Source organism: Lissotriton vulgaris, unplaced genomic scaffold, assembly GCF_964263255.1.
Source record: "Lissotriton vulgaris unplaced genomic scaffold, aLisVul1.2 SCAFFOLD_694, whole genome shotgun sequence".
Classification (NCBI taxonomy): domain Eukaryota; kingdom Metazoa; phylum Chordata; class Amphibia; order Caudata; family Salamandridae; genus Lissotriton; species Lissotriton vulgaris.
The window spans coordinates 607,530-627,518 of record NW_028245713.1 but is presented as its reverse complement, the minus strand read 5'-3'; the positions used below and the strand labels follow the sequence as shown (position 1 = coordinate 627,518).

At 49.7% G+C, this 19,989-nt stretch overlaps 1 protein-coding gene across 1 annotated transcript in view; it reads right to left on the bottom strand.

The window, feature by feature from the left end:
- MARF1 (meiosis regulator and mRNA stability factor 1) overlaps positions 1-19,989 on the bottom strand; it is a 508,142-nt gene that overhangs the window by 276,943 nt on the left and 211,210 nt on the right. The window contains exon 13 of the mRNA XM_086949144.1: positions 2,261-2,341. Coding sequence (XP_086805270.1) covers positions 2,261-2,341 — 81 coding nt within the window. The remainder of the gene's footprint in view (positions 1-2,260; positions 2,342-19,989) is intronic.

Sequence of the window (19,989 nt, the reverse complement as noted above, 5' to 3'; positions counted from 1 at the left end):
TCTGGAGCAACCAGACCAGCAGCAGTGATGTCGTCGGGCGTCGTTCAGAAGGCCACAAGCCAGCCGGCTAGTAGCCAAACAACGCGGTGAGCAGGCAAAAGCAGAAGGGCCCCACGCAGATCGTGGAGATGCTGGAGGGCTGATCTTCGGTGCTGGAGCTGCTCAGGGTTGGGGCTTCTCGGACCCCAAAGCACTCACCAGTGGAGCACACGGTGGGCTTGTTGCAAAGAAGTCGTGCAGTCTTGGCGATCGTCGGTCCCTCGAGGTCTCGTCGCACTCACAGTTCTCAGCTTTGCTGTAGAGGTGAGTAGAGGTCAGAGGTGCCAGGGAAGCCGGGTCTCGTCGAGCTGGGTCGTCGGATTCGTGAAGAAGGACTTGCAGCAGACCGCAGTGTTCTTAGGATGGTGCCCGCTTGATGCAGGGTGACTACTCCTTAGCCACAAGGGAGAATCTTGAAGAAGAAATCTTGATGTCCTTTCGCAGAAAGTCGTGTCTTGATTCCAAAGATGATCTAATTTGAACAGGGGGCCCGCTCCCATCTTTATACTAAAAAAGGGGGCTGACCCGGTGACTAGGTCCTGCCTATGGGTGGGACTAGGAGGGGGGTGGTTACACCCCTCTGCCATGCCGGACTTTCCCCAGGCCAGGGGCTGGTGTGCCCCTGGAACTGGTTCTGACCGGCCTATGCCTAGTGAGCACCGGGGTGCCACTCAGCAGTCACCTTCCTGAAAAGCCCTGCCTACCCAGGATACACAAAACCATGTCTGGGACGGTGCTAGCACCGCCCCGGACAGGAAACCCTTTGTCCAAGCCTCCCTCGCTGGAAGGACTCCCAGCAGCAGGAGGTCAGACTCGTGTCTGTGGTGGCAGCATCCATTTTGTGGAGCTGAGGCTTCAGTTAACTTTAACCGGGGTTCACAGTTACATACATGTCGTGTCCCTCTAGAAGGGTGGAATGCTAACCCCGTCGCCAGAATTGGCGAGGGGTTAGTATTCCAATTCGTATGACACCTTACTCGACATGTTTTGATAAAGCAATACCAAAGATAGCATTTAACCGCGAGGATTATAATGCACTTAAGAGTATATGGTATGCAATATCATGGAACAGCTATTAGGACTTGGTTCCGCAAGCTGCAGACAGGCTCAGCTCATGCCAGAGCACCATCTCACACGATTCCAAGCACTCTGCCTTCAGGATTGTCAAGGCCTGCCATAGGAGTGACTGATAGGAATCTGGGTGTCCATTTTAGGGTTAGGTATAGGTATACTACACCTACAGCAAAGGGTGATTACACGACTTTGCCCCAGCTGTCATGCAGCCAGTTGTGTCAAATTTAGGAGGCCAGCCAGGGGTGGCATAATACATGTTGCAGCCCCTGGCAGCCCTGGGTACACCTATGCCCTGAGTTACAGGGTCTGATAAGGTGGCCCAGTACCAATTGGAAATGTACCTAGGGTACATGGAATCCATTTTAGAGAGAGAGCAGTAGGCCTGGGGTCCTGACTGGCAGGGCCCCAGGTCGACTATGTCAAAAACCAGCTAAAACACAGGGCAAAAAGTTGGGGGCAACCATAGTCAGGAGGTACCTTCCTACACACATTTGAGGTTGAGTGGGAGATAACTGCAACAGTTTGCACAACTGTCAAGCAGACAGGACATTCAGTTTAATTCAATAGCAGGACATGTTTTCCACAACATTTAATAGTTTTTTTTAATTGAAAACAGGCCCAATTACTTAGGTACTCGGTCTGCATACAGAAATGTCGTTTTTAGATATCACAATTGCTTTGGGGAAATTTTTAAAAGCAACAAGAGAAGCTGTAACGGAGGCATCCAAGGAAGTTGAGAAATTTTAAGATATTAAGATGTAAAATATGGAAAATGTAAATTTAATGTTTTAATGGTTTTAAATGTGTATAGAATGTTAAAAAGAACTATGATGTAACATTTTCTATTGCTAAGTGGATCCATGGCCTTGTGTTTGGTTTATAGACTATTGTCTAAATAAACTTTGTTTTTACTACTACTACTACTACTCGGTCTGCATTCTTTATCGCCCTTGACGTAAAAACTCCACAAGAACAAACCTCCAACTATGAACTTTATGAAGAATACGGAGCTTTGCAACTGTTATTGCTTGCCACACCCGCAACAAAAAAATATGCATATAATGTTCTGAAGGTCAGGAGTTGTATAGGTTACACAAACAGCACATGTTTAAGACTACAGTCATAAATATAAGTAAAAGCAACTTACTTTCTCTCGTATATTTCTGTAAACTTGAAAAGAGGCAGGCAGCAGGCGGGGGCATCTTGGAGAATTGATACAGTTTCTGAACTGGAAATACGAGAGTCTTTTAGATGATAGATTCATTTGAACGTGTGATAACACAATAAAAATGAAGATATGCTCAAATATCTGCAAACATGGAATTAAGGGAGAAACGAAGGTGGCCACAGATATTCATGCATATGAATTAAAAAATATTTGTTAATAAGGCAATTTAATAATGAAAACATGAACGTACACAGACAAGTGAACAGAAAACATGTAAAAATGCTAGGTAAAAGGAAGGTGATCAAAGGACCACGAGAGAAGGAAGCTAAACTAATTACACATTAAAAAAAATGTACAGGTGAGCAATTCGGACACATAGCCCCTGCACAGCAAATAAGTAATTGTCATTACTTTAAATACTTTATACTGATATTATAAAATCCTCATGCGTTTGAGTATCACGTTGTGAATTTTAGGGATCGAGATAAATCTGCATGTGATTTTAAATCAGATGTTTTTGTTTTAATGTCTTAGGCCTAGGCATGGAATTCCTTTCTTTACCACAAGTAGAAATTATTATTTACATTTGAAGTCTTCAATGCATCGCAAAATATCCTACAAGGAGTGTATGTTCCAAACAGTAACTATGGCCACAGCAATGTACCTCAAAACACTAAAAGCATTAGTATAAACACAGACCAAAGATTGTGTAATTATGTAGAGTACACAAGAGTCCAGTGTTGCTAGATGGAGCCAGACGTGTGTCGAGAAGAGCAACATGTCACAAAGCAATACATAAAAGAAAATCTAGAAAAAAACTCCTTTGTAAAGTGGGATGGAAATACCTAAGCGAAACCCTGATAATATTGGTATTAGATAGTTTTGAAGTGAGGTAATTTACCATGAGTTACAAGCTACTCTGCTAATACCTGTATCAATTGCACAAATACCGGAAATTCAGTTAAAAAAATATCAGGGATGGTAACATATTTGGAATGCAGAAAAATATTCACAATTAAAACGGTCTATTACTGTAAAGGAATGTGTGGTGATCTCCACAGAGAAAGATTCACAGGAACCGCAGTGAAAAAGAGCATGTTTGCTTTCACAACAGAGCTGCCAGGGAACAACAGCCAGGGCACTCAATCAGCAGCCACCTTTCCCAAGCAGAAAGGTAATCGTAACAGAATTCTATCTTCTACATTCCAAAAGCGATATTATTGGCTCAAGGATGAACATGAGCTAAGAACAAGATTGCTGGTGGGATGTTACATTTACCTTTTCCTTTTCTAAAACAAGCTATAAAACAAACATAATAGAACAGCATAAAACTACATAAAGATTAAAAGAAACAGAACACAAAATCTACAAAGTAAAAACTAAAACAACAAAATGGAGGGGAAATAATACCACATAGGAGTACTACAGAACCCTTTGAATCATTGCCTGAGAATGACAAGAAACCTTACACACCGTATAGGACCCTCTGAATCACTGCACGAATCTGACAGGCAACTTTACACACCGCCCTCTCCTACCCAACGCCCTTTCAGCCTTTCACTCTTTCACATTTTCTTCCATTCTTTTCCGTGGGAATACTAATGCAAGAAACACCCCCAGCATTGGAATGACAAGCACCCTTTAATACCTCCAACTCCGAACCATGAACAGCTTTGACCAACCTTCCCATCTTCGACCAACTGACCCCATTTACCCTCACAGCGTTGCCACATACTTTATCCACAACAAGTGGTCCACTGAACTTATATAACTTTTGTGCACTGTTAGAAATGGGATCCCTGGCTGGCCAGGGCTTGCGACAAGTCAGTCAGAGACCACCATTCCTAAGTCAGGGCAAGGGAGTTACACGGCAAGATAACCCCTGCTCACCCTCTAGGTAAGGTGACGCGAGGAGCAGCAAGACTAAACTTGGAGGCTATGTAGGTTAAGTGTTTGCGCGCGCACCCAGCAACAACACCCAAGGCCCACCACAAAGGAAACTCCACACAAGGTTATATATAAAAATAGCCTTTGTATTATACCAAAACACATTAGATAAGAACACACACTTCACAATGTGCCAACAGGCACGGGCAGAATTTACAAGGGGATATGTACAAGACAGGACCACTGTCAGGAATAGGCACTCTTAGAACTTAGCACTGGGTAGAATTAGCACTTAGAACATAGAATATAAAATACCTGTAGCACAAATTAGCACACAACCAGTAACTACTGGTAACAGGTAGGTACCACCTACGCAACCCTAACCACCTTAGGAAAATGTCATGCAGGGAATCAGGACCTCACTAGCAACACCTGTACCAGGAGAAAAACAACCACCTAAGTATCACAATACCTGTAAGGGTATAAGCACATTACACATGATGCATCACAACACATTTAGAGGTGTAGGGAAGGAAAACAATTGCGCAAAAATCACATTAGCCACAACCTGTAGCAGTCCCTAGGCAACAGGCCTCTCTAGGGCTAGGACGCCCTGGGTCCCAAAGTCAGGGGGCCTAAAAGTGGCAGCTGCCCACTAAGTGCTGGGCAGCTGTAACAACAATGATGGGGCCAACACGTTGGAGCCTCGCAGGCTCTGACCATCAATGACTGTCCCCTGAGCCCCTGTGGGCTCTAACCAAAGTACTGGCCCCTTGGAGCCTCGCCGGGCTCAAAAACACAATGTGGGCAGGGTGGGAGCAGCCCGCTGCCTTCTGGGGCCGCTCTACCACAAGAGAAGGTGCCCCCTGAGCCTCCGTGGCTCTAAAGAAAGAAATGCCCACACAAGCCTCTTTGGGCGCGCACTTTAAGGAATGCCTAGAGCCTCTCTGGGCTTCAAGTAAAGAAATTAATGAGGCACTCAATAGCCCCATTGGGCTTTAAACAAACAGATGCCCCCTCGAGCCTCGTGGCTCTGAGCAAAGATGCCGCCTCAGTACGCCTCGAGCGTACTCTTCTCCTGGAGGGGATGTGGCCTCAGTGCGCCTCGGGCATACGCCTCTCACAAATAGGGCGGAAATCGTAGGGGTCCCTCCTGGGGGACTCCGGATAATTTAGGCTGCCCTGAAGCCTCTCAGTATGCCCCGAGCGCACTCTGAGCAAAGCTTCGATTCGGGCCTCAGTACACCTCGAGCGTACGCTGAACAAAGATCCAATGAGGGCCTCAGTACGTCTCGAGCGTACGCTGAACAAAGATCCAATGCGGGCCTTCAGTACGCCTCGAGCGTACGCTGAACAAAGATCCAATGCGGGCCTCAGTACGCCTCGAGCGTACGCTGAACAAAGATCCAATGCGGGCCTCAGTACGCCTCGAGCGTACGCTGAACAAAGTTCCAATGCGGGACAGACTGGTACGCTTCAGGCGCATGGGCGCGAACCTCCCGCACTTCTAGCTGCAGTGTGAGTCATACCTGGCTGCTAACCACACGCCGGTACGGCTCGCAGGAATACAGAGGCGAGGTAGCTTGTCAGTACGCCTCCCGCGTACTCCGCATACTCGAAGCACTTTGGAGGCCCGGCAGGCGAGGTGTACTGGGCAGGCGGTTGCGATTTTGTACGCTTCTAGAGTACGGTGCATGCTCCAGTCGTGAAGTGGGCGCAAATGGCAGCGCGGCCCCTCAGGGATGAGCCTGAATGCCCGGCGCTGCGATTCTTCTCCCAAGCACGGGGTAGGTTCCCAGGACAAAATAAGAACCACGGGGAACGTGGCAAAAGGCGGCGTGGGCAGCCGCACCAATGGAAATAAAGCGCTCCGAGCGCTCAGGGAAAAGTAAAGTGCTCCCAGGCGCTTTAGAAGAGCAACAAAAGGTTTCAAATGAAAATAAAGCGCTCCCAAGCGCTAGCAGGAAACACAAAATCCAGCAAAGCTCTTTAGGCAGGCAGGGGGGGCAAGGCTGGGCCCAGGAGCCAGCTCACAGGCACTTCAGGCAGGGAGGCAGTCCAAGTGGCGGTCCTCCTGGCGCCTAGCAGCAGCCCCCCTCGGGAAAAGGGATCCAGGAAAAGAACAGATTGTGAGGGGACACAGCCCCTTTTTATCTTACTAAATCCTTTGTCTGGCTTCAGGGTGAGGGGAAAAACCAGTCGCAGCTGGTTTGTGAGCACTCTTGATGTGCTCAGCCCCTCACTCTATTCACTGGCAGGGCTACGGTCATTAGACGCATCACAGGGGGCGGAACCAGCATGGTGTGGGGAAAGCCCAGCCCTATTCAGGACCCAGGTGCACTCCTCCCCAGCCATCAGCATGCTAATCTCAACACTCACCACCGGGCAGACCCATCCAGACTCCTGGAGCCAGGCTCACCAGCCAGCTCCAGCCAATCACGTGCCAGCACTCACTGCACACGCACATCCATGTCTAGAATTGGCACTTCCACACTAGACACATACATGCCGCATACATCATTGCGCAGCATTCAGTCACACGAGTCCGCACATACCAAACTCGAGCATGCACACCTCACGCATCAGGAACTACCAGGGAAACAGACATTCCCAATGCATTCCTATGGGAGGGCAGGCCAACCTTACTCCATGCACTCAGAGTGCGCACGCACTTTCCACTGGGACACAGTGAAAGTGTGCAGAAACCAAAAATCACTACCACCAATTCACATATAAAAGCAAAAAAAAGTCTAGGGGTGAACCAGCCAGAAGGGCCGAGTCCAACATGCACATAGCCTCCATTCTTGACCACAGCATCACCTATGTCAAATTTGCATAAGAACTTTATTTCGACTATCAACATTTGTTTTTTGTTTCAATTAGGCCTCTTCAACATTGTTCTTGCTTCAGCATCAACCTGGCGTCAAATCCGAATTTGACCAATTTGCTCATCCATCCTGGGCAAATCTTGGTGGCTGACTTCCTCCCTCTCAAGAACTCATAAGGAGAAATGTGGTTAGTAGACTGCGGGGTGGTGTGGTAGGATAAAATAGAATTCACAGCATTGCCCAACACGCACCGGTTGTTGACCACCCATTTAACACAATGGACCAGTACAAGGATCATGCATTCTACTTGACCATTCGTTTGAGGATGCTACAAAGGCGTTTTTAAATGTTTGACATCAGAAGAAAACCTTCAACCAAGTCATTAGCAAACTGAACACCATTGTCAGATCAAATAACGAGGTAAGAATTCCCTAAGAAAAAGAGGAAAGAATTCCCTGGGAAAAAGATGTCAGAGAAAATCAATCACAGCATTGGCATTGTGTTCAGAAACAAATTGAACTTCTGGCCACTTTGAGTACAGATCAACTGCTACTGAAGCAAAGTGTAAATGCCTCTGCAATCTGTTGAAAGCCCCTACTAGATCCACCCCAAGCTTTTTCAGGAAATTCAATAGGTTGTAGGGGTGGCTTCCTCACCACCAAAGTTTTCTTTGAAGACAGACATACCATACAATTATTTACAAATTACAACTTCTTTATCCATAGAAGGCCACCACGAGGTTTGTCTCAACCGCTTCTTGGTGAAGGTAACTCCCATATGTCCAAAGCCATTTTTAATAAACTTCATCCGAAGACCAACAGGGGGTACTAACTTGTCATTCCTCCGAAGGAAATCATCATCATTGTAAAGGTTGTTTGCTTCTTTCCAAAATGGTTGACACATGCTGTAAAATGCTCTTTCTCTAGGCCACCCCTTTGAAGGAATATGCTACTTACCAGCAATGTTCCCTCTAATTTTTTTCCGCTGTGTGCGGCAATTTAGGGTCTCTGTGCGCTGCAGCCATGGCTATGTGCGCCAGAAACCAGACCGCGCGTGTGTGCAGCACCAAAAAACCCTCCAAACTTTTATCTTTTAAGTGCCTTCTCTTACTGGCTTCTCACAAACCCCTTTTTTAGGTCTCGTGACCTGCGTTGTACTGCGCAGCAGTGCTCGCGCAGGTTGAGTGACCTCTAGTCAGGGGGGAAAAAACGGGGTTTGGATAGCTGCCCTAAGAATCGCACACGCTTGTGTGTGTGCTTTTCCTTTTCTGGGCAGCTATTGGCCTTTGTGTGCGTCTTTTAATGAAAGACTACATGCAATAGGCCACAAGAGGGCGCATTGCTCTGCCTATGGCCTATTGGTGTCTATTACGCGCTTCAATAGGCCATGGCTCGCAGTCGCGCACGCACCACTCACGGGCTTTTTCTTTTTTTAAATCCGCTTTCCTTACAGCTGTGCACTGGTTTTACAAATGGCTGGCTCTCTGCCACTCCCGGGCCCCCAAGAGCACTGTCTCCAAGTCTCTGGGCAACCCAGACGAGGGATTGTCCTGTAGGAACAAGCCTTATTCCCCTTGCGTGGCTGTAGCCCAGAGGGAGAAGACACTGCAGACACGCCCTGCCGCCCGACCTCACAAGGCAGGTCAGGGAACTGTCCACAGCCACCGGAGTAGCGCCGCCATTCACTTGCCCATCGAAGTATGCACCACCGGCAGAGTCAGGCAGGTCAGTGCCTCCATCAAGGGCCCAGCAACTCCCGCGACCGGTCCGTCCCCGGCCCCTCTGCTCCGGTCTTCAGCCCGGCCCTCCATCGGCCACGAAATAACGGCCCGGGGGCAGCTCAAACATTATGTTGGTTCGGGCTTGGCTTATTGCTAGCCCACGCTCACTTCTCAGCAGGGGCTCTCTGGTGCCCCATCACGCCTCCAAGTCACCCCCCCAGGCGTTTCCACCAGCTTCAGGCGGGGAAGGTAGGCAAGGCGGCGCAGCTTCGGGTGGCAGAACCACCCCACAGCAGGTCCACTCCGTTATCTGCACCTCTCGAGCCTCTGCCCACAGCCTTCAGGGCTGGAGCACCTCAGCTGTTCGCCCCACTGCTGTTCCCTGTCCGCGTCGACCTTCAGTCTGTAAGGTCGCACACCACCCCGTCGCCGCCTGCAATGCTTCTAGGGCAAATCCAGCTGCAGTCGGTTAGACAGGGTGTCAAGGGTGTCCGCCAGGGCCTGAGCAGCTAAGGGTGAGTCCTTTAATGAACTGATGATTCCAAAGAACAGGATAACAGGATAGCGAAAGTCTGTTGAATGTTAGTCTTTATTCACTTGTTAGCTTACCTTTTTTCTGTCTCAGGGTTATCTGTAAGTTTACTTCTGCTGTTCTTGAGTGGTCATGTGTGTTCCTCTGCATGCCTGAACACCGGGGATACTGTGCCATTGCATAACATTATAAAAAGTATTTTCAGATACGTGTTTAGATTTAATGGGCTCCCTGAGTTAAGAGTTGACATTATTGCCTTTCCATTTCATGATCTAACATATTGATCCTTGAGATGTGTACGAATGGCATATGCATCTGTACTGGCATGTACATACACATTTATAATCTTATGACTTGGTGTATGTGCTCTGAAAGACACACTGGTGTGGACATGCTACAAAATATAGTGTCAAATGTCTCTAGTTAAAACTAAAAACCTGTGGAGTATGGCTTTGACTGACTTCACATGGCCCAGTATTCAGTGCACTCCAAATGCCCAGGTGAGAGAATACCGAGGCCGATTCTATTGTGTACGGGAATGCACCTTGTGAAATCACTGGCTGTTCAGAATGGAGCCTAAGGTTAGAGGGTCTGGGGTGTATAAAACGCTCACTCTAGCAGCCCCTGAGCCTGTCCCTACTCTCCTGACAATGCACTTCCTCTCTCGCATTTACTAATAGTGCTCAATATTGGGAAAACCTGCAGCTTTGATCAGATATTTGCATGCCCTCTAGTTTATTCTCAAATCCACAGACTAAATATAACAATTTACTGACATTGATGGAGAGATACCGACTGTAATTGTTAATTTTGGCCCCCACATTTCCTCAAGTAGTTTCTGGGCAACTGTAATGTGCTCCACCCATAGAAGTCTTACTGAGTGCGATCATGGTGACATAAAAGTATAATGTAATCTGACAATGTGAAAGTGGAGCTGTGCAAAGTCGTGAAGTTCAATAGTGTGCAATTTGGCTTTATTTAAAAAAAAAAAAAAAATAAAATGGAGCTTTCTCAACAGTGCACCGCTGCGGGGCTGATTGTGGGCTATTGAGTTAATATTCAATGTTAATTGCAGCCCGTGTGCGCTGCAATTAACATTGAATACTAACTCAATGGCCAACAATCAGCCCCGCAGCGGTGCACAATTAAGAAAAAGCACAGTGTCAAACACGGCCTGTGCTAAAGCACACGTCGGTTTTTAAAAATCGTTTTTTCATTTCTTAACAGTGCACAGCTGCGGGGCTGATTGTGGGCCTTTGAGTTAGTATTCAATGTTAATTGCAGCGCACACGGGCTGCAACTCAATGGCCGACAATCAGCCCCACAGCGGTGCACTGAAGGAAAGGAATGCAGACGGAGTTCATTTATCCAAAACGTGAGCCTAAGATTAGAATTCGGAAAACTTTGGATACAGTCTGGAAATCACAATAACTGCATGGCATGGAACCCATATAAACCCGTCATGAAAATGAAACTGGGACGGTCACCCCCAGAGGTGGTATGCAGCCTACACAGGAGAAGGTAGCGCCCAAACTGCAGATGCAAGGCACGGACCCCTCGGTTTCCATCTCTAAGGCACCGCAATTTCCCCCGGAACCTCGTAATGTCGTGCAGCATGGTTGTGTGCCACGGAGTGCAGCGCCATCACCAGAACATCCTCACCCATTATGTCCTCTCCTGCAGCACACGCCTGTCCCGAGAGCAAGGGCGGGACAGCTTTTCCCGCCCGCCAAGAAGGGCTTGAAGCTTGCCTGGAGCACTCCAGCTTCCAAGAGATGATAGTTGTGCCCAGGTCTCTGTTTCCATCACGAAGCACAGTGTCCTTCCTGAGGCAGGCAGGGAACCTTTATTTGACCAAAGCTAATTTTTTGGGACTCAAGACTACCCTATGAACATGACAATGTCCATTAAATTGGCGCCCTTTCATGAAACACAACCCTATCCTGAAAGCAAGCCTTTCTTTCCCGGAGCACAGGACATATCCAAAGCATATCTTTCTTCTGGGACCACATCTTTTCTTGAACCTTGGGTTACGTTTCTGGAGCATAGCTCCATTTTCAGAGCATTGTTTGTCCTGGGGCATTGCTTGCTTTACTTGAGCACAGGACAAGGTCCGAGCGTGGCTTCTCTTTTCTCGGTTTTTAAAAATCGTTTTTTCATTTCTTAACAGTGCACAGCTGCGGGGCCGATTGTGGGCCTTTGAGTTAGTATTCAATGTTAATTGCAGCGCACACGGGCTGCAATTAACATTGAATATTAATTCAATGGCCGACAATCAGCCCCACAGCGGTGCACTGAAGGAAAGGAATGCAGCAATTGCAAGGGCCATTTGCACGTGAACGCACGCCCTCCCAAAACCCATTTATCTGCCACTCCGTCGTGATCTTCTTGTCTACAGCAAACAGAAAATGCCGGGTTTTCGCGCCACTCGCATTTTAAAAGCGGCAGAGCGAACAGTCTCAGGATGTGCGCGCTAAATAATGAGCACTGCGCGCTTGGGGAGCCATCAATGGGCGCGCGCCCTGGCGCGCAGGTTATTGGGAACAGTGCTTACCAGTATGCATCTGTTCTTGGCATGTAGGGCTGCTGACATTCATATCTGTGCATAGATCGCCGCCTAGTGTTGGGTCCGGATGATTGCACATTGTTGTCCTGGAAGAGTCTTCGAAGTATCACAAGATAGGTGGCTCCTCCCCCGGAATACAATGCGCATGGGCATCCTCGCCATCCTCAGATTGTTTTTCGCCATTGTGGCAGAGATGGAGTATGATACAGTAAGTGATGTCCATGCTAGAGATTAATTCTGAGTGCTACAGCTGCGACCGGCACCGGGGAGGAGGGCAGGCGATATGAATGTCAGCAGCCCTACATGCCAAGAACAGATGCATACTGGTAAGTAGCATATTCCGTTCGAGGCAAGTGGGCTGCTGAATTCATATCTGTGCATAGAATGTATAGCAGTCTCCCCCTAGCGGTGGTTGCCCGTGCCAGCTGCAGCAGTCTGAAATAGAGTCTTGAGTACAGCTTGTCCTACAGCTGCCTGCTGTTTGGAGTGTACATCTACACAGTAGTGTTTGGTATATGTATGTATGGTTGTCCATGTGGCTGCTCTACATATTTCTTCTAGAGGAATGTTTCCTAGAAAAGCCATGGATGCCCCTAACTTGCGTGTTGAATGCGCCATTGGGGCAACTGTTAACGTGCGTTTAGCTTTCTGATAACAAATCTGTATGCACTTAACAATCCATCTGGCTACACCTGATTTGGAAATGGGGTTGCCTTGTGCTGTGGTGAAAAGGCAACAAACAGTTGCTTAGTTTTCCTGAAATGTTTTGTCCTGTCTATATAGTACAGGAGAGCTCTCTTAACGTCTAGTGTATGTAGAGCTCTTTCTGCCACTGAATCTGGATTTGGGAAGAACACTGGCAGTTCGATTGTTTGATTGATGTAAAACTGGGATACCACCTTTGGCATAAATTTAGGGTTTGTACGTAGCACTACCCTATTTGCGTGAATTTGGATGAATGGCTCCTGAATACTTAGGGCTTGCAGCTCACTAACTCTTCTAAGTGATGTAATCGCCACTATAAAAGCCACTTTCCACGTTAGGAATTGTATTTCACACTAGTGTAGAGGTTCAAAAGGTGGTCCCATCAGTCTGGTTAGGACCACGTTTAGGTTCCAGACAGGTGAAGGTGGGAGTCTTGGAGGAATCACTTGTTTGAGTCCCTCCATTAAAGCTTTAATAGCAGGCACTCTGAAGAGTGAAAGGCGCTGCCTGTTCTGAAGATGCGCTGCCACCGCAGCTAAATGTATACGTATGGAACTGTAGGCTAGATTGCATCTGTGTAAATGTAACAGATAACATATGATGTTTTGAGTTGAATCATCTAGTGGATTTATGTCATTTTTACAATAAATGACAAATTGTTTCCACTTTGCCGCATAGCATGCCCTTGTCGTAGGTCTTCTTGCCTCCTTGATAATATTCATACAGTCCGGAGGCAAGTTTAGGTAACCAAACTGACTTCAGGAGCCAGATCGCAAGGTTCAACTGTTGCAGATCTGGATGCTGAATGTCTCCATGGCTCTGCGTTAAAAGATTGGGTGTTAGTCGCAGCCTTTGATGAGGCACCACGGAAAGTTCTAGGAACGTGGTGTACCATGGTTGCCTCGCCCACGTTGGAGCAACTAGGATGAGTGTCATCGAGTGTTGTCGCAGTTTGCGTGCCACTAGTGGTATGAGCGGGGCTGGGGGAAAAGCGTACGCAAACCTGCCTGACCAGTTCATCCATATCGCATTGCCCTGAGACTGCAGATGTTGAAACCTGGCGGCAAAGCTTTGCCATTTTGCGCTTTCCCCTGTGGCGAACAGGTCTATCTCTGGGTGACCCCTCTGCTGGAAGTACGGTTGCAGCACTGAGGGATGTATCTCCCACTCGTGCATCTGGTGGCTGTGTCTGCTGAGCAGATCCGCCATCTGGTTGTCCCTGCCTGGGAGGTGTTCCACCATGAGGAATACGTTTCTCTGAATGGCCCACTTCCACATGCTTTGCGCTAGATGTGACAACTGTGGAGAGTGTGGGGGGGCGCCAGAGGGCGCCGAGCAAGATGGCCGCACGTATGTGAGGCTCTGCCGGGACCGTCCATAATTTGCTATAAAATCCTGCTTATTCTGCTGCTTTCTACCCCCGACTCGATGGCAAAGCACGCCTGAAGCACCTGGGACTCGATTGAGGTGTTCTCCCCTGGCTGAGAAGGTCGCGTGGCCGAAATATCGTTCTCGCCGTCGGCTGGCGGTTGGACGTCTGGAGCCTCGCGGCCTGGTGGTGTGGCCCGCCCACCGGCTGGGACCTTGAGATCTGCTCCGATATTGCTGCCTCGTCGGCTGGCCTTATGTGTTCTGGATCCCGGGCGAGGAAACAACAACTTTTTGACGGAGGACTGTTGCCCGGAGTTCGAGCGGCTTAGTCCCTGCCCTGCTGGTGGCGGTGAGTGGTGCGCTGGTCTACGCGAGACCGGGGCTGCGGAGGTGGCGCTAGGCCTCGTGGGGACTTGCCGCGCGCTACGCCTGACTGGGTTGCGAGGAGGTGTTGCGACACAGTGGCTGCTGGTTGGAGGGGTGCTCCGGACCGGCGAACCTGGACGGCCCTGTCCGCTGCAGCTCTATAACTTTGGAAATATTGCTGGACCATCTGAGGCTACCGGAGCGCGGATCGAGTAGGCCTGCGACCACGTGGGTGGCTGCCACTACACCCGGAGGGCCATTACTGCTGCGTCATGGGCAGGCCGGAGCGCAATCAGCCCAAGATCAACTTTGAGGCGAAGAAAATGGCGACCTCCTCTTCGCAATCACCGCCGTACACTGGATCCTCGGGGGCAGTTGGCGGCGCCCCGAACCTGGAGAACACATTGGTGGCAATGCAGAAAACGCTGCAGTCCATTGAATGCACCATGGAGGCGGTCAATCACAGACTCGACCATATGGCGACGCAGTTCGACCGGCAGAATGAGCGGATGGGCGAGGTTGAACAGAGGGTGTCGGCTGCGGAGGATGGCCTGGCCACGGTGTCCACTAAGGTGTTCAACATGGAAAGGGTGTTGGCAGTTATCCAGGCTAAGAACGAGGACTTGGAAGGGAGGTCCAGGCGCAATAACATCCGCGTCACGGGCCTTCCGGAGTCCACAAATGTGGGTCGCATGGAAGATTACATGGAAAGAATGTTGGTGGACATTTTTGGCTCAGATAAGTTCTCGAAGGTTTTCATTGTGGAACGAGCACACCGAACTTTGGCGAAGCGACCCGTGCCTGGCGCCAACCCACGCCCTGTTATCGCTCGTATCCTCAACTACAGAGACCAAGACCATATACTACGACTTGCAAGGGAGAAGGGCACCATTGAGTACCAGGGAAACAAGCTGGAGTTCTTCCCGGACTTTACTGTAGCGGTACAGACCGCGCGCAAGGAATTCGCCCCAGTGAAGCAACTGCTGAGAGACGAGAACATTCCATACGCCATGTTGTATCCAGCGCGCCTTCGGATAGGGCCTCCGTCGGACAACAAAGTCTTCGCTACCCCGAAAGCTGCCATGGACTATGCGAAGAAGCAAAAGAAACGTAAGAGGGACTCTAATGCGCAGCAAGAAGGGGAGGGAGACCTCATGGAGGATGTAGAATAGGAGCTTTTCGACTGATGAGGTTCGCCCTGCTGGATAGAATAAAACTTGGTACAATGATCTTTACAAAAATTTTTGAACATCTCACCCTATGTGCTATGACTACTTCCCACTGTTCTGGGTCATCGGAGGGGCCCCTAGTGATATACTGCTGTGATTTGTTTCTGGGAGGCTATGCTCTTCCCTGTATATCGACTGTGTGCCTCACTGTGGCTTGGCATGAGGCGATACATAACTAATATGGGGTCCTTCGGGAGATTGTTCATGACTGTTGGACGAGGTTATGTATAAATTCATATGTTCCTGCCGGGAGGGTCAGTCGCATTCTTGGCAGTGCATGAATAGCAGAAATGCTTGAAGCTTTGGTGTTCGGGGGGGGGGGGGGGGGGGGGGGTGGGGGGGGGATGTTTTTATCGCTTGTACGGTCCGCTCTCTCGTCAGATTTCTGGCGGGAGATGTGGGCCACTACGTCCTCGAGTATGGGAGATCCCCACACAGTTTTGATCATACGGTTGGGGTTGTTGAGGGACGGGGGAGGGGGTCAGCTTTGGCAGGTTGGGGATGCTGAAGTGGGAGGTGGGGGTTTGGGGGGCTTGTTTTTCTCCTGGGGACGGTCACGGTGTTGCATTAAGTGTGCTGGGAGGTATGCGTGGTCTGGGCCATGGTAGGGGGCTGGCTGGGCCTGGTATTGTCTACTGAGGAATGCTATTCTTAATGTTCTTAGGAGTCTGTTGGGCTCTGTGCGATATGCTCCCTCTGCACAAGAGGGGTGGTCCTGTGTCTTTAGGGACGTGTTTCCATTTTGGGAGGATGGCCGGGGGGGGGGGTAAGATTGCTTGTGTTACCTGGAATGTACGGGGGTTGAATCGCCCCCAAAAGACTAGACAGATGTTGGCGTTTCTAAAACAGGCATGGTGCGCATGTCGCTTTTTTGCAGGAGACACATCTATGGGGCAAAGCGGCAGAAACTGTGGGTAGGAAATGGGCGGGAGTTCGACTGGCGTCCAGCTACTCCTCATATGCACGTGGGGTGATGATCCTGGTTAAAAAATCTGTGCCTTTCATCGTGAAACATGAGGATGTGGATAAAGAAGGGCGCTATATAATTGTGCATGGTACGTTATGCGGTTCCCCTGTCACACTTGTTAATGTGTATGGACCTAATGTGGATGATCCCGATTTCTTTGTTGCGCTCTGGAATAAGATATACATGTTACCACAGTCGGCTGTGATTTGCGGTGGGGATTTCAATGTGATTTTGGATGGGGAGTTGGACAGGAAGCAAGACAGACCCTGGGCGTGGAAGAAAGCGACTGCTGAGGTTCAGGGGGGTATGCAAGGTTTGGGATTGGTTGATGTGTGGCGAATGAGGCACCCTGGAAGGAGAGAAGGTACTTGCTATACTTCAGCTCATGACACCTGGTCACGTTTAGATTACTGGCTGGTGACTCGGGATGTGAGTGGGTGGGTGTTGGAGGTTGACCACTTGCCGCGCACGCTGTCTGACCATGCGCCGGTTCGCTTACTGCTGCAAATGCCTATGTGCACGCCTGCTCCGTTCACTTGGCGCTTATCGCCGGGAACCTTGACTGATCTGGTGCTCCGTGAGCGGCTCAGGACCATTATCGTGGAGTTCTTTGAAAAAAATGTTGGATCGGTTGACAATATGTGTACGGTGTGGGAGGCCTTCAAAGTGACTATTCGTGGGGCATGTATTGGCCTTTACTCTGGAGTCCTTACATCACTGCGTGACTCTATGTCTAGGTTGGAGAGGGAATTGACGGGGTTGGAAAGGCAGTTAGGGGAATGTCCTGGGGAGGCCCTGTTAGCCGACATAAGATCGAAGGTGACTGAGTATAACGAGCTGGCCGATCAGGAGGTGAAGTTCTTATCCAAACACACCAGGGCGCGCTATTATGGTGAGGGGGGCAGGCCGGGTAAGGGGCTGGCGGATCGCATAAGACAGCCATGGGCCAAGCATTGTTCGGTTCAGGAGATTGTGGATGGTGGGGAGGTCATTACTGATACGCCTGGAATCTTGAACTGCTTTGCCAAGTATTATGAGGGTATGTACGAGTATAATGAGACAGCGACGGAGGCAGAGATTGCTGAATACTTTGACGATATTGCTTTGGTGTGGCTCTCGAGAGGTCAGCAAGAATTTCTAATGCACCACATCACTGAGGAGGAGTTTCGGGAGGCAATCGCGGCTCTTCCTAATGGGAAGGCTGCTGGCACAGACGGCTTGCCGGCTGAATTCTATAAAGAGTACATTGATATTCTACTCCCGCACTTAGCGATGGTTCTGGAGGAGTCTGTGGATAGGGGCCGGTTCCCGACCACAATGAGAGAGGCACTGCTGGTTGCGTTACCGAAGCCGGGGAAGCCTCCGGACCACTGTGAGTCATATCGCCCCCTCTCACTCATGAACACTGACGTTAAAATTATAGCTAAGGTGTTGGCCACCCGGTTGCGGCTGCTACTTCCGGTGATGGTGTTACCGGACCAGTCGGGGTTCATACCGCTTCGATCTACCACCCACAATCTCAGGGCTCTTTTCGCTGTGTTGCATCTACTCAAACCAGACCTGGCTGCAGTGGCTGTTCTGCTAGATGCTGCTAAGGCCTTTGACTCGGTGGCATGGCGGTATATGATAGCTATTTTACATCGTATGGGGGTGCCCTTCTTTTTTACATCGTTGGTGACTCTTCTTTATACCGACCCTGTGGCTCGTGTGCGGGTCAACGGCCATGTCTCCAACTCGTTCCCGGTGCGGAGGGGCACTCGACAGGGTTGCCCTCTCTCCCCTTTATTGTTTGCTATAGTGATGGAGCCTCTGGCCTGTGTTTTGAGGCAAAGATATGCTGCAGCAGCCCTGAAATTCCCCCTTCGCTCACTGGCTGTATCCATGTATGCCGACGACATGGTGCTTTATGTGCGTGAGCCCGCCCTCCGTCTTGAATCTATCCTTCGGGAATTTATTCGGTTTGGGCGACATTCTGGATTGACTATTAACTGGGATAAGTCTGTTCTGCTGCCCCTCACGGATATCACTGTACCTTTCCCTCTGGAATTCCCACTGGAATGGGCCGAGGATTCGGTGCGCTACCTTGGGATCCAGGTCCACCGGGATAGTCAGGAGGTTATTAGAGCCAATTATGGTGTGGCTATATCCAAACTGGAGGATCAGGTGGCCCGCTGGGTCAAACTCCCTCTCACCCTGGCTGATCGTGTATCTTTGATCAAAATGGTTGTTCTCCCGAAATTTCTGTATCTTTTTGTAAACATACCAATTCGACTGACTGCTCACTTCTTTGCGCAATTGCGCTCTTTGCTGATCTCCTTGACCTGGGCCGGTAAGAAGCCGCGGGTGACGTGGGAGGTGCTGACTAAGCCCTATGCCCTGGGCGGTTTCGCTGTGCCGGATATGAAGTTGTATTACCTATGTGCACAGGCGCATTTTGCCGCTTATTGGGTGTCTGCGCCCCCGTATACCCCCCACGTGGCGCTTGAGGCCAGTGCCGTTTTGCCATACCCGCTGAGAGCCATGGTGGGTAATACTCACTCGGTGTTTGACAAGGGTGAGGTGGATATGGTCCGTTCCACAGCGAATGCCTGGCACGAGCTTGGTAGGAGGGCTGGCAGGTTACCGCTCTATGCTCCCGCCATGCCGCTGTTGTATCATTCGGGTATATCGGTATCGAGTGAAATAGGCGGTTTGCAGGTCCTTCAGGGAGCTGGTCTCCACACTATGGGTACTCTCTTCCCAGGGGCCAAGTTCCTCCCGTTACAAACAATGACGGACCATTCCACGAATGCGGTCATGGCTACCTTCCTCTATGTTAGACTTCGTGCGGCCATACGCTCCTTGTATCCTACATTCCCGGATGAACCCTTGACGCTGAGCGCTTTGCAATTACTTTACACCGTGACGGACAGAGTCAAGTTGCTCTCCAGACTGTACCGAGCTGCTCAGGAAGACGAAGGGGGAGGGGCACTGCTAGCCAGGGCCAGATGGGATAGGGACTTGCCTGAGCCTTTGTCGGACGAGGAATGGACTGAATGTTGCTCCATGACTGGGGGCTATGTGGTCAACGGCAATTTTCGCTTGCTTCATTTTAAATTTCTTCATCAATGCTATTACACTCCGAAACAATTGGTCCGATATGGCCTTCGGGACGCTGCGAGGTGTGTTCGGTGTGGAGATGAAGATGCTGATTTTGTGCATTTAGCATGGGGGTGTGCCAAGGTGTATGAATTCTGGCTGGCTGTGACTGACACCCTCACTAAGATGACGGCCACGGAGGTGGCGATGGATATACGGTTATGCTTGCTAGGGCTCGCCTCTGGGGTGCCATGTAAGGTGCGGAAATTGATTGTGCTGGCGTTACAGCTTGCTAAGCGGAGGGTGGCCGTGGGGTGGGGTGGCAGGCGGGCACCTGACGTACAGTTGTGGTTGAAGGACATGGCCTACTGTAGGGATCAGTTGACGTGCTATGCTGAAGCTCTGCCGAAGAAGTCGCGTCCACGGGATATTTGGGCCTCCTACACTGCCTACATGCTT